We start from the raw sequence: 13,159 nt of genomic DNA on the forward strand, positions 1-13,159 counted from the left end.
GTATCTCAGGCGTTCAACTTGGCAGGGAAAAAACATAGTCTATTCAGCTTGGCATTGCGGTAATAATTCCAGGCTTTGTCTCATGAAGAACGCATTGAAATGAGAACATTCTATATCCACCGATAACCAGATTTCTCATCTATACCGTACAGCAAGACCAGGCCACATCCAAATCAAATGTAAAAGAATACAATACCAACGGTCTAGCCTGTTAGCATGCAGAAGAGAAAGGAATTTTTGTTGCACCCGTTTAAGAATAATTAAAAGATATAACTCAGGTCATTTCCGGCATCACTGTCATCTATGAGATCTCCTTCACTCGGCATGTCCAGCCTGACTCCTGGCTTAGGAGGGGAAGGCTATGAAGCTGTCAGTACTATAATTCTCAGCTAGTATGTCACGGTTGATGCTTACCTGGCACCAAGGCACCATCCAAGTTCGTTACCCTTGATCTTCTTTGCAATCTTAACCTCACGCGACAGAGGCATGTCGTAACCAGTGTGAAGAAGACCGAGCTGGAAGTTAAGGTCCAAACACCACTCCGGTCGGTCGCGCAGTTCCTCAAGAGCACCCTGGATACCCTCAAAGACATTCCATGTGGATTCTCCGGCACAGACAGTCTTGGTGAGATCATGCATCTCGTCTAATGTGAACGAATCGGGCATACCCAGGGGCTGTGTACGCTCGTAGAAGTAGGAGAATATGTAGACGTCCTCCTTCGAGAAGGTCTTTTCGAGAGATGGTTGGTGGACACCGTTGAATGAACATGGTGCAAGGGCACAAGTAGCTTCCTTGTTAAGGATCTTCTCCGTCAGTCCGCGGCACTGGGCAGCGGCTGAGGGAGCTCCCTCGTTGGGGCCAACCATCTTGACCTTAACTGAAGGGGCGAGAGGATGGTTGGACTGCTCATCCTGGTACTTCAGCTCCACTTCGCGTTCCATCCCGGGTCCAATGCAGGGGTTGGAGATGGGCTGCTTCAACCACGCGCGGTCACCTGGGTTCGCAGCTAACTTCGCCTCGACGACAGCCTTGTGCACCGCATCCCGTGCAGCCATGAGACCATACCCGAGGTGGGAGTGCTGGTAGAGTTCAAAGTGGCGCCCACCAAACTGGAGATCATACTTGTGGTCGCCCTCAGCCAAGTGCTCCGGCATACCGCCAGATGGGCTCTTATCGAATGTAGGCTGGAAAACGATTTGAGTCGAACCTCCACCAAGGTCAAAGACCGCAGCGGTAGGGGTCTCGTCGGGTCCACCAATCTTTCCGAGAAGGTAGTTCGTGGTGATCCAAGCGTAGACGCCCTCATCGGAGCCGTCCATGATCTCAACGCCACCCTTCTCACGCGAGACGACGGGGAAGGGATAGACGGTTTCAAGGCGGGTTCTCACTGCCTCTAAGATCTTCTGGCTAAGGTCGGGGCCGAGCATGCGCAGTCCAGCAGTAGCCTTGACTGCGATCGGGGAGCATGACTTGTACTCGTCTGGAACAGTACTCATTGCGACGGCCATAAGAGGATCCAAGCTCTTAGCAGCACCTTCAGAATCCTCCCTGTAAGAGCTAAGTCCCGAGCCGCCCTGCTTCTTCTCAGTTTGCTCGAATTCCTCATGCTCAAGTTCGGGTGTGGGTCCGCAGTTGTTGAACTTGTAGACGTGAATTCGAGAGCCCTGGCTTCCAGCATCGATCATCATTGCGTACTGAATAAGAGGCTTGGAGGGATCTGAGGGTTTCGAGCATTTTGCCGTCAAAGGTGCACCGCCAGTGGATGGTTGAGAAGCTGTAGGCCAGTATTAGCAGCAATTTCGTGGAGTCGAAATCACCAATAACTTACTAGGTCCAAGGTTAGACACTGTGGCCCTCGATGGAGCAAGCCAGAACAGCATAAGCAACAGGGCGCCGATAATGGCGCCCGTCTTAACGAATCGGGACCGCTGGGTTTGAGTGACCATGTTGGATTGTTTGTCTGTAAAGGCCGTTGGAAGGCTGGTAAATGAGCCGGCGGAATCGGTAACCCGCGAAATAGAGCGCCTGCTGACTCGTGGGCCTGAAGGTCGACCGTCAACTCCAGTCGACATGCGAGCAAAAAAAGAACGAAAAGAGTTCTAGCCACGTCCCAGGAGACGAGTCCTTGGGTCGTGCTCGAGCGATGAAAGAGAGTTTAACGAGGGAAAGAAGACGGAATCATAGAGCCTGGGGCCTCCGAGCAATTCCCACGAGGAATCGGTTCTGGGGTGAACAGGGGATGGGTGAATGATGGAGAGGAAGATAAGAAAGTTGTCCAGACTTCTGTCAGGGTAGAACGGGAGAAAGGGACAGATCCGCTGTGGCGTCCAATCTGCGCTGTGGCTGTTCCAGGGTTCTCCAGCCGCTTGCGTCCACCACAGCACCACCCAAACCGCAAGTCCTCATCACCCGCTGTGTTTGGGGGTCGCATACCCTCCTCGCCGTCGTGCTCCGTCTTCAACGCTAATATCCTGGATACTACGGATACTACGTCGTCCTGCTCTTGTCGAATTCTTTCACACTCTTCGCTACTTCTCGCCACTAAAGATGAAGCACATCCGCGGGCTCGTCACCACCACACAGGCTCTTCGCCAGACATTCCTCGTTCCCCACGTATTACCACGATCGCAGTTCCTACGCTACGCTCCGGCGCAATCTTCGTCGCAGCTCCGGTTTCGCTTCACATCCTCCCGCTATAGCCAACCGACCAGGACCGACGAGTTTAGAGATGAAGGTATTCAGGCAGACTTTATCCAGCTCGTGGGCGAGGATAACAAACTCATGCCACCTGTGCAACTCAATTCTGTGCTAGCTTCAATCGAACGACCTGCACAGTTTGTACTTCAAGTCGCTCCCGGTGCGTCTGACAGACCACCCATTTGCAAAGTCGTAAACCGCGAGCAAATGCGACAGCGCGAGCGTGCCGTCACCAAACCCGCCCAAGCTACCAAGATATCAGTAAAGCAGATTGAGCTCAACTGGGCCATTGATGCGCATGATCTTTCTCATAGGCTGAAGCAGCTTACCTCTTTCCTGGAGAAAGGCAGGCAGGTAGAAGTGATATTGACGAAGAAGAAACACAAGCGAAACGCGACCCCGGAAGAAGTCAAGAACGTGATGGACAAGGTATTGCAAGCCGTGAAGGATGCAAATGCCATACAGGTCTCAGCTATGGAGGGGCAACCGGGCAAGCGGGTTATGCTCACAGTGAAGAAAAAGGATTTGTGATGTTATATCGGAATGCCTCATATGTCTTGTACATTATATAAAACCATAGCATTTGTACAATATTCAACGCCTTGTACGGAGTAGTTCCAGCTACTATTTGTAAATCAAGCAGGTGACCCCAGAGTTGGGTGGCCCAGATTACGAAGGACTCTGACCTTCAGGCACGGCTCACGTAAAATCCATGTACTTCTACCTCTCATGCACTAAGCAAGCAGTTATAATCAGTTAACTTGAATGCCGTTAAATGAGCAAAGATGGGAGATTCTTAGTACTGGTCTGCTGCAGCACGGCCGGGAACTTCAGGAACATCCGCAATCCTCCGATGCTGATTGGTCGATTGATGACTAAGCGTGTCTCCTAAATTTTTCGGGCTTGTTGCAAAGCTCAACCTGTCGTCAGGTGTTTGTTCCTTCAATCCATCGCGTTCCCCTGCCCTCTTTTTCTGTTAGTCTTTTTATTGCGGAGCAGTCATCATGTCGGGCCTTTCAAGAACCGCCAACCTTCTTTTCCGCACCACCCGGACGTCTCTTACGCGTCCTCGTGGTGTCAACCCGGTGCAGTATGCGCTCTCCAAGGACAGACAGACCGTCCGCGCGATGGCCTCTGCTTTCGAGCGCTCCAAGCCCCATGTGAACATCGGTAAGCTAAATACATCGCTTGCTGCGTTTGCTTTTGGCTAATTGACACTTGAAAGGTACCATTGGGCACGTTGATCACGGAAAGGTAAGAACCTCGCATCGTATCTTCCTCGAAGTCCTCTTCTAACACACTCTTTCTTAGACCACATTGACCGCTGCCATCACCAAGTACCAAGCCTCCAAGGGTCTTGCTGCTTTCCTCGAATATGGTGCTATTGACAAGGCTCCTGAGGAGCGTAAGCGTGGTATCACCATCTCTACCGCCCACATCGAGTTCGCGACCGAAAGCAGGCACTATGCCCACGTCGACTGCCCCGGTCACGCCGATTACATCAAGAACATGATTACTGGTGCTGCTAACATGGACGGTGCTATTGTTGTTGTTGCTGCTTCCGACGGTCAAATGTACGTCAACCTTATATACACCCTTTGATATGACAGAATGTCGCCTAACAGCACGCGTGAACTAGGCCCCAAACCCGTGAGCACTTGCTGCTTGCCCGCCAGGTCGGTGTCCAGAAGATTGTTGTGTTCGTCAACAAGGTTGACGCCGTCGATGACCCTGAGATGTTGGAACTTGTAGAGCTGGAAATGCGTGAGCTTCTCAGCACTTACGGCTTCGAAGGCGAGGAGACCCCTATCATCTTCGGTTCCGCCCTATGCGCCCTCGAGGGTCGCCGCCCCGATATCGGTACTGAGCGAATTGACAGCCTTCTTGAGGCCGTTGACACCTGGATCCCTACCCCTCAGCGTGACCTGGACAAGCCTTTCCTGATGTCCGTCGAGGAGGTCTTCTCCATTGCCGGTCGTGGTACCGTTGCCTCTGGCCGTGTTGAGCGTGGTCTCCTTAAGAAGGACAGCGAGGTCGAGATTCTCGGAGGTGGTCAGGTCATGAAGACCAAGGTCACTGACATTGAGACATTCAAGAAGCACTGTGACGAATCCCGTGCTGGTGACAACTCCGGTCTTCTTCTCCGTGGTATCCGCCGCGAGGATGTCAAGCGCGGTATGGTTATTGCTGCTCCCGCCTCTATCAAGGCCCACAAGAAGTTCATGGTCTCCATGTACGTCCTCACTGAGGCGGAAGGTGGCCGTCGCAGTGGCTTCGGTGTCAACTATCGTCCCCAGGCTTACATTCGCACTGCTGGTAAGTTTTCAAAACATTCGACCTCTCGCCTTAGAAGAAGAATACATCTAACTCGTATTTAGACGAGGCTTGCGACCTTTCTTTCCCCGATGGCGACATGAGCCGCCGTGTCATGCCTGGTGACAACGTGGAAATGATCCTCAACCTCAACAACCCTGTCGCTGCTGAGGCTGGACAGCGCTTCAACATCCGTGAGGGTGGTCGCACCGTCGCCACCGGTCTGGTCACCCGCGTCATGGAACAGTAAACGACTGCTTTGTACTAAATGAAAAAAGTATGCATCTGGGTCTTTGGGGTTTGATTGCTGTGCAGGGAACCGCGAATGGATTCAGACCATAACATTGGGAAGGGGCCGCTCAGGCGTTCAGAGTTATATTCATATACTTGTACTTTATTCAATATGTAGAACTTTTTATTATGCTTCTCCTCTCCGTGTTATTCTAGGAATGTTTGAATATGAATTGGATGCTCGTAAGCTATTCTGCAGTAATTATTTCAGTCTAATTAGTATTGAACACCCATGCTTTAATCCGGGCAAGTGGCACAGCTTCATTCAACCTCTATCTATGTAGCACGAGGTCCGTGGATGATGAACCGGAGCGCGAGAAGGGCAGAATGTCGGGGTTTCCAAGTTGGTGCTTCAAGCAGCCCTCGTAGGACTGTTAACGAGAGTGAGGGTCGAATAGCGCTAAACCAGAATTGTAATGTTGTGGCCTCGTAGCCAAGGCATCGATGACGCCCCCGGATCCCTCCTGCCACGAGCACTGAGCACCGGCTGGACTGGCTGCGGCGGGATCATCCACTCACCACTGACAACCGACCAACTTGCCTTCCACTTCCAATCAACCTCGGGCGCACCACGAGATCTCCAGGCTCTGATTCTGTGTGGCTGTCAGTGTCTTGTGATTGACACCCATCTCCAGTGACCCTTGTCTTACTTCATCATCGCACATTAGTTAGCTGCCCCGTCTCCTTACATCCACTCTCTTGCATTATTATTGTTGTGTCCACTGTGCCTCCTTAATAACTGAACATACCACTTGTCTCGGAATACACTTTGCGGGCCACCTTGCAAGTGCATTTTCTTCGATATTTAGAGCTTCGTCAATCTTTGGAACCACAACATTTGCTTTAGTGACGGCTCTTTGTGACCTTGGGTAGCTTCCCAACGGCGTATCTTCACCATGGCGACCAATGGCCATTTTGCCCCCATTGGCAGTGACAGCAGCGACAAGACGACATACGAGCATGGCGTCCAAGTAATAGACGAAAACAAGGAATTCAAGTATGTTTCGCTCCCCCTCCCTCTGTACAAACATGTTTTGTGTCCAATGCGGCTTAATGTGACGTGGGACAACATTCGTTCTTAGTGTGGCAATGGGAGCTAACAACAATGGCTATAGCACGAACTTAACCAAGTATCTGAGCTACGAAAATGTCGCGCCCGCCGGTTTCAACTACCACCTCATCTCAGTCTTTGGTTCTCAGTCGACAGGTAAATCGACACTCCTTAACAACCTCTTTGGTACCCACTTTTCCGTCATGGCCGAAACGGAAAGGCGTCAGACGACCAAGGGCATCTGGCTGTCCAAGAACAAGAAAGGAGGCGATAAATCTATGGCCGATAACATCTTGGTTATGGATGTGGAAGGTACCGACGGACGTGAGCGGGGAGAGGACCAGGACTTTGAACGCAAGAGTGCGCTCTTTGCACTCGCCACTAGCGAAGTCCTGATTGTCAATATTTGGGAACATCAAGTTGGCCTGTACCAGGGTGCCAATATGGGATTGCTCAAGACGGTCTTTGAGGTCAACTTACAACTATTTTTGAAGGACAAGAGGTATGTCACTTGGTGATCCATGTCCTCATTCACGCAAAACGCTAACTTTTCGGGGGTAGTACCACCCATCGCTCTCTTCTGTTCTTCGTAATCCGTGACTTTGTCGGCACGACGCCGCTAAAGGCTCTGCAGAAGACATTGATGGAAGACATGGCCCGTCTATGGGACTCGATATCTAAGCCTGCGGGCCTGGAACGCTCAACAGTGCATGATTACTTTGACTTCCAGTTTTACGGACTTCCGCACAAGACCTACCAGCCCGAAAAGTTTGTTGAAGAAACAAAGAAGCTAAGCCTTCGTTTCCACGAAGGCCAGAAAGACACGGCGCTCAATGCGAGAAACGGTGAGTTCTCAGAGGGCGGTGTTTTCCTTCCTGAGTATCATCGTCGCATCCCCGCCGACGGGTTCTCGGTGTATGCGGAAGGCATTTGGGACCAAATTGTCAACAACAAAGATTTGGACCTGCCGACTCAACAGGAACTCCTCGCCCAATTCCGATGTGACGAGATCCTCAGGGAGGTGATGATCCTCTTCGACGAGGTCATTATTCCTTTTGAAGACAAACAGTCCCAGGCCTCCCGTCTCGGGCAACCTGAAGTGCTTGGGGGTTTGGGTGCTGTCATGCGATCAGCACGAGCCAAGGCGACGAAGAATTTCGAGACCGAAGCGAGTCGATACCACAAGGGTGTTTATCAGCGAAAGCGGGGTGAACTCGAAAACAAAGTTGATACTCGTCTGAAGGCTCTTCTGCAGGGTCAACTGAACGCTGCGCACAAGTCTGGCATTAATGAGTTTAGCGAGGCTGTTACAGCCGCTGTGAAGGCAGGCCAGAAGAAGGGCACGGGCTATGACTTTGCAGAAATTGTCAACGACGAAGTTAAGAAGGCCATGGAGAAATTCGAAGAAGTTGCTCGCGCAACTGTGGTGGAGGGTGCGCCTTGGAGCAATTACAAACAGCAATTGACACTATACGAGAAGGAGCTTGCAGAGGTCAGCGGTCGTTTGAGAAGGGACGAGATGAGGCGATTGGCGACCCGCGTTGAACGCTGGGTTCAATCTCGCTTGGGCGAGTCCGTTGGTCTAGAATTCAATGCTCTTGGCTCTGGACGTGCCGGCGGTGGTGCACCGGAATCTGGTGAAAAGCCGACGGAGACGAAGTTCTGGGACCGCGTCTGGAACGTTTTCGTGGAGACGGTTCTCGATGCTGAGAGGAGATTCACGGACCGCGCTAGCAGCTTCGATGCCAGTTTGGAGGAAGTGGATGTTGGTCTATGGAGACTGCGCAGGAAGTCTTGGGGTGTTTTGCGCGCCAAGATTGATGAGGAGATGATTGAAGGAAACCTTTTGCTAAAGCTGCGCGAGAACTTTGAGGACAAGTTCCGTTATGATGAAGCCGGTGTCCCAAGAATTTGGCGCCCGACCGACGATATCGAGGGCATTTACACCAAAGCCCGCGAGTCGACTCTCACCCTGATACCTCTTCTCTCTAGATTCCGGCTGGCGGAATCCTCTGCCCCCCCTCCACTAGACCGTTGGGTCGGACACACACCTAGCTCAGCGAGTCCCGCGGACGAAGAAGATTTGGCCCCCATTGGTGGTGTGGATGAAGAGGAAGGCAAGAGCCTAGAGGAAGAAATGACAATCCTCGGTGATTCCAAACGCCAGGAGCTCACGGTGCGATTCAAGAAGGCTGCGGATGGAGTGTACGTCGAGGCCAAGCGGAGTGCGATTGGAGGCATGACTCAGGTTCCATTGTACTTCTACGGTATCCTCCTTGCGCTCGGATGGAATGAGATAATTGCTGGTAAGTACTATACACTAGCTTCCTTTTTCACTGCTAACTTTATATGCTAGTCCTCCGAAACCCAGCCTACTTCTTCTTGCTTTTCGTGTGCGCTGTCGGCGCATACGTGACCTACCAGCTGAATCTCTGGGGCCCAATTCTGAAGATGACGGAAGCGGCATCGAACCAGGCGATGGTCGAGGGCAAGCGTCGGCTGCGCGAGTTCCTCGAGTCTTCGGACACCGGACGCCAGGCAATTGCCATGTCAAGCTCTGGTGGCTCTTCAAAATCTGGCGAAGAGCACGAGATGTCCCGACTCAACAAACAGGGAAAGTCTTCGACTGACGAAGATGTGGATGACCTATGAATGATGGATGTGTAACTCTACGTAATTAGCATGTCTCTTACTGTGCCTATTGGAATATATACATACTGCATTAGACCTGATCTCATTGCTCCAACTGCTACCAGCGAGGGTTCGACTCCGCTCGTGACGGACTTGCTCCGAGACCCTCAATTCCCCCACCTGCCGGCCTGGTGTGTGGTACTTTTGGATTGCGGATAAGTGGGCGGCGCACCTCTCCCCCAAAGACACGACGGAAGACGGTTTCCTGCTGTGGCAGACATAACCGTGTAACAACACCTTGTCGAGTACCGAACTCCTCCCACTTCAACCCACCACAACACTCATCATGGCTACTTTTGACCTTCCTGAGAAATTCGATGACCTCCCCAATAAACTCCAGTACTGGCCCGCTCCGCCAGGCTCGCCCGAAGAGGGCCTTGGTATGCTCCGCATCCTAACCCCAGACATTGTTGCCAACGCAGCCCGAACACAAATCCAAACAGGCGAGCGCGTATGTCTACAATGGGGAATCGAGAACCTAAACCCGCCAGGTAAGACAATCAAAGCACCTCATCCCAAGTCAAGTCTTTTGCCGTTCTTGATTCATAGAGTATCCAGGGTTTGGCCGCAAACCCTTTGAGCACAAAGTAAAATGGGTCGCGGAGGGCGTAGCCTTCGACGACGAATACCACTTCAACCCGCAGCAGTCATCTCAATGGGACGGTTTTCGTCACCATAATGGCCCCGCGCCAACGGCCGAAGACCCCAACCGCCGCCTCTTTTACGGCGGAACAACCGCAGAGGAGATCCAGGACCCCGCAAACCCGCGTATCGGAATCGGGTACTGGGCGACGAAGGGCATAGCAGGGCGCGGTGTCCTAATCGATTTCGTCTCGTGGGCTGAGAAGAAGGGGATCCCTATCAACGCGCTATCGCAACAGGAAATCTCGCTGGACACGGTACTCGAGATCGCACGCGACTGCAAGATCGAGTTTCAGCGCGGCGACATCTTCTTCCTCCGCGTGGGACTACCGCAGACCTGGGCAGCTATGGATAATAGCCAGAGGAAGGTGTATAGCCAGCAAGCGATGCCGAAGCATGCGGGTATTGAGCAGAGCGAGCGTGTGCTGCGGTTTTTCTGGGATAACCACTTTGCGGCGGTTGCGTCAGACGCGGTGAGCTTTGAGGTGTTCCCGCCCCGCAATCCGGAATTTGATCTTCATCATCATATGCTGGCGGGGTGGGGGGTGCCGATTGGCGAGATGTTCGATCTGGATGGCCTGGCGGACATGTGCAGGGCGCATGGACGGTGGACTTTTTTTATCTCGAGTAGCCCGTTGAATTGTGCCAGGGGGGTGTCGAGTCCGCCGAACACAATGGCGCTTTTTTAATGTCGTCTTTATTCTATACACATATAGTTTCCACCTTACTGTTGGCTTGTTCTTGTATACTCCTTTCTTAATAAGCCATTCACGTGAGAGACCACAGCCTCGGTTCGCGATCCCAACAATTGACGGCGTCTTCGTTGTATACTCCTCAACCACAGTGAGCACCTCACAAGCCACCAATCTGAATCTCTCCTTATCTTGTCAAAACCCCACTCGCTTCCTTCGTGTACATATCTTGTTATATTTTGACGGTACGGAGCTTATGCGCCCCATCTGTCCGAGTCGCGTCAGTACCTGCGGTTACGTATCTCATCTGTCGCCGATCCCTCATTTTACTCCGTACCGCGCCCTGCCCTATCAATAAATACTTTCTGTCCTTCCTTTTTTACTATTTCTTTCCCAGATGGTAGAGCTAGACATAATGGCTGCGCTAAGCATAGAGAACGCCCGCGCGCTTCTCACGGCGCTCGTTTCCTGGAGAACCCTCGCCCTGCTCCTCGCAATCCTCAATCTCAAGAACCTCCCCTTTGCCTGGCACGTAAGCTTACCTCTCCCACCTCTCCTACTCTCCTTCAAGCAAGTCCATAACACGTCCAAACCAACAGGCCCGTATAGCCCGGCACCTCCTCACCAACGTCCGCTGGCGCCCCGACTACCCATTCTTCCCCAAGGGCAAACCCCTCACCACCTCATCCGGCAAACCCACCCACCCAGTGTTCGTTCCCTACAGCATTACAACCAGCACCCCGCTGCTAGAGACAGACTACAACCTCCACAAATCCAACAGCACCTACTTCACAGACCTCGATGTCTCGCGCACCGCCCTCGTAACCCGCATCTACAGCCCCGGCGTGGGCCTACTAAGCAAAGAACTCGACAGCGAATTCGCCGCCGCCGCCCAGAAAGAGGGCAAGCCCATCCCGCCGCGGAAATCAATCTACATCGCCCTCGGGTCCGTCTTTTGCAGCTTCAAGCGCGAGATCAAGCCGTATACCAAGTTCGAGGTCGAGTCGCGCGTGCTGGGCTGGGACCAGAAATGGATGTACGTGCTGAGTTTCTTCCTCAAGCCTGCGGGTAAGAGGGGCGGGAAGAGGACGCTCTATGCGACGGCGGTTAGCAAGTATGTTGTCAAGAAGGGCCGGTTGACGATTGCGCCGGAGAGGGCGTTGCGGAAGAGTGGGTTTTTGCCGGAGCGGCCGGAGGGTGCTGCTCCTCCTCCTACTACTACTGCTGCCCCAACCTCGTCAGAGTCGGCGGATGCATCGGGGACTGGGACGCCATCTGGGATTACGGCGGCGGCGAGTGGTGTGGATGGGTCGTTTGTGCGAGAGGTGCTGAAGTTGCAGGATAGCCAGATCCCTGAGGTTGGGAAGCTGGAGGCGGAGAAGGAGGCGAATGCCTCGTCCTGGGACGGCGACGAGTGGAGCTGGGAGCGCATCGAAGAGGAACGGGCACGCGGCATGGCGGTGCTCGATGGGTTCTGTGATTTAGATACGAAGCTGTTTGGCGAGTGGGAGGAGTAGGGAGCCGTTCATTTTAACTATTGTGACATATCTACTTGATTTCTTTTCTTCTAGACATAGATTTAGAGTACGAAGGGGTATATAGACTAATCAATAATTCTACTCGCAGAACTTGTTATACTGCAGTGTGACCAATACCATGGTACATGTCCAGCGCAGAACAAGTGGAACCCGCGTGACTCCATCCGCATGGACTTTCCCGATCCAGGTCTCGTCTTTATCTTGAAGTTTATCATCTCCCCAGTTTCAATACCAGTCAAGTTAATCTTATACACCTACATACCACTAGCACCATAGCCAGACAAAAAAAAAATAATTTAATAACACCATCAGCAACTAAAACAAGCCAATCCAAGACAGAAAATGGCTATCAAAGTCCGACCCCTCACACAATCCGATATCCCTGCCGCAATCGACATAATCCAGCGGGCATTCGCAGAAGACCCTTATTTCCGGTGGGTGTTTGATGAGAAGAGTGTATGTATTTCTTTCTTTACTTTCTCTTGAGCGAGAGTCAACCCCTGTTGATCTATATAATTATTATTATTTGTATATCGTGCGGGGAAAGAGCAATAATCAAAAAAAAAAAAAAAAAAAAGCAAGCTGATAAAGAAACCAGTTCAACAAAGTCCGCAACTACGGCTCCCTAGAAGCGCGGTGTCTCTGGGGTATCAACAACGCCATATTCCACGTAGCCGTGGACGAAGAAAAAACAGGAGAAAAAGAAGAAGAAGAGACTGGGAAAATCGTAGGTGTCTCATGCTGGCTCGCGCCGCACCCACCATCCAGGCCTGAATCATGGTACGAATGGAGCCAGTCCTGGCTACTCTGGTTCAGGCAGGGGCTTAACAACCTCTGGCATGGAGGATGGGGCGGGCTGAATGTGCGGCGGTACTATATCTGGAAAGCGCGGCAGGCGGAAGCGCAGGAGTCGATTTGGGATGATGAGCGGGGGTATTACTTTTGCAATATTGTTGCTGTGAGTCCTGATGCGCAGGGGAAGGGGGTTGGGAGGAAGTTGTTTGAGGAGGTGATGGATGTTGCGGACCGGGAGGGGAGGAAGTGCTATTTGGAGAGTTCGAGGAATGAGCCGAATGTGGGGATTTATGAGCGGTTGGGGTTTGAAATGAAGAGGGTTATGGAGTGTCGGGATGGAGATGGGGGTGATGTTTGTATGGTATGTATATGTATATGTACATTTTCCGAGAGAGCTCTGGCTGACTGTTGCAGCTTTATTGTATGGTCCGCGAGCCGAAGAACTCATC

At 52.1% G+C, this 13,159-nt stretch overlaps 6 protein-coding genes across 6 annotated transcripts; 5 read left to right on the forward strand and 1 right to left on the reverse strand.

Moving 5' to 3' along the window:
• Nucleotides 1-301: 301 nt before the first annotated feature.
• On the reverse strand, nt 302-1,946 carry ASPVEDRAFT_122790 (guanosine diphosphatase; the record flags this gene model as incomplete). The annotated part of the gene is made up of 3 exons (XM_040806021.1): nt 302-359; nt 415-1,774; nt 1,829-1,946. The coding sequence occupies 3 exons, from the start codon at nt 1,944-1,946 to the stop codon at nt 302-304; spliced, it is 1,536 nt and encodes a 511-aa protein (XP_040663070.1).
• Nucleotides 1,947-2,395: 449 nt separating this feature from the next.
• On the forward strand, nt 2,396-3,433 carry ASPVEDRAFT_36725 (putative translation initiation factor IF3). The gene has a single exon (XM_040811275.1). It carries the CDS (start codon nt 2,548-2,550, stop codon nt 3,226-3,228), a length of 681 nt encoding a protein of 226 aa, XP_040663071.1. The 5' UTR covers nt 2,396-2,547; the 3' UTR covers nt 3,229-3,433.
• A 196-nt stretch (nt 3,434-3,629) lies between these two features.
• Nucleotides 3,630-5,500, forward strand: ASPVEDRAFT_36726 (translation elongation factor Tu). The gene is made up of 5 exons (XM_040811276.1): nt 3,630-3,867; nt 3,923-3,951; nt 4,009-4,271; nt 4,337-5,013; nt 5,076-5,500. Exons 1-5 carry the CDS (start codon nt 3,702-3,704, stop codon nt 5,258-5,260), a joined length of 1,320 nt encoding a protein of 439 aa, XP_040663072.1. The 5' UTR covers nt 3,630-3,701; the 3' UTR covers nt 5,261-5,500.
• A 560-nt stretch (nt 5,501-6,060) lies between these two features.
• On the forward strand, nt 6,061-9,167 carry sey1 (dynamin-like GTPase SEY1). Its single transcript, XM_040810136.1, has 4 exons — nt 6,061-6,298; nt 6,417-6,854; nt 6,914-8,658; nt 8,709-9,167. Exons 1-4 carry the CDS (start codon nt 6,198-6,200, stop codon nt 9,002-9,004), a joined length of 2,580 nt encoding a protein of 859 aa, XP_040663073.1. The 5' UTR covers nt 6,061-6,197; the 3' UTR covers nt 9,005-9,167.
• Nucleotides 9,168-9,329: 162 nt separating this feature from the next.
• On the forward strand, nt 9,330-11,894 carry ASPVEDRAFT_49341 (uncharacterized protein; the record flags this gene model as incomplete). Its single annotated transcript, XM_040814148.1, has 4 exons — nt 9,330-9,534; nt 9,593-10,338; nt 10,775-10,909; nt 10,977-11,894. 4 exons carry the CDS (start codon nt 9,330-9,332, stop codon nt 11,892-11,894), a joined length of 2,004 nt encoding a protein of 667 aa, XP_040663074.1.
• A 363-nt stretch (nt 11,895-12,257) lies between these two features.
• On the forward strand, nt 12,258-13,071 carry ASPVEDRAFT_109129 (GNAT family N-acetyltransferase; the record flags this gene model as incomplete). Its single annotated transcript, XM_040805601.1, has 2 exons — nt 12,258-12,371; nt 12,514-13,071. Coding segments are annotated over 2 exons (672 nt in total), but the record flags the coding sequence as incomplete, so codon positions are not given.
• Between the last annotated feature and the right edge of the window lie 88 nt (nt 13,072-13,159).

This window comes from Aspergillus versicolor (genome assembly GCF_001890125.1).
Source record: "Aspergillus versicolor CBS 583.65 unplaced genomic scaffold ASPVEscaffold_1, whole genome shotgun sequence".
In the NCBI taxonomy this organism is placed as follows: domain Eukaryota; kingdom Fungi; phylum Ascomycota; class Eurotiomycetes; order Eurotiales; family Aspergillaceae; genus Aspergillus; species Aspergillus versicolor.

Coding starts and splice junctions, on each gene's coding strand:
- ASPVEDRAFT_36726 (XM_040811276.1), top strand. CDS start 3,702: ATGTCGGGCCTTTCAAGAACCGCCAACCTTCTTTTCCGCACCACCCGG. Junction 3,952..4,008: donor GGCACGTTGATCACGGAAAG/GTAAGAACCTCG, acceptor ACTCTTTCTTAG/ACCACATTGACCGCTGCCAT. Junction 5,014..5,075: donor GGCTTACATTCGCACTGCTG/GTAAGTTTTCAA, acceptor ACTCGTATTTAG/ACGAGGCTTGCGACCTTTCT.
- sey1 (XM_040810136.1), top strand. CDS start 6,198: ATGGCGACCAATGGCCATTTTGCCCCCATTGGCAGTGACAGCAGCGAC. Junction 6,299..6,416: donor GACGAAAACAAGGAATTCAA/GTATGTTTCGCT, acceptor CAATGGCTATAG/CACGAACTTAACCAAGTATC. Junction 8,659..8,708: donor ATGGAATGAGATAATTGCTG/GTAAGTACTATA, acceptor TTTATATGCTAG/TCCTCCGAAACCCAGCCTAC.
- ASPVEDRAFT_36725 (XM_040811275.1), top strand. CDS start 2,548: ATGAAGCACATCCGCGGGCTCGTCACCACCACACAGGCTCTTCGCCAG.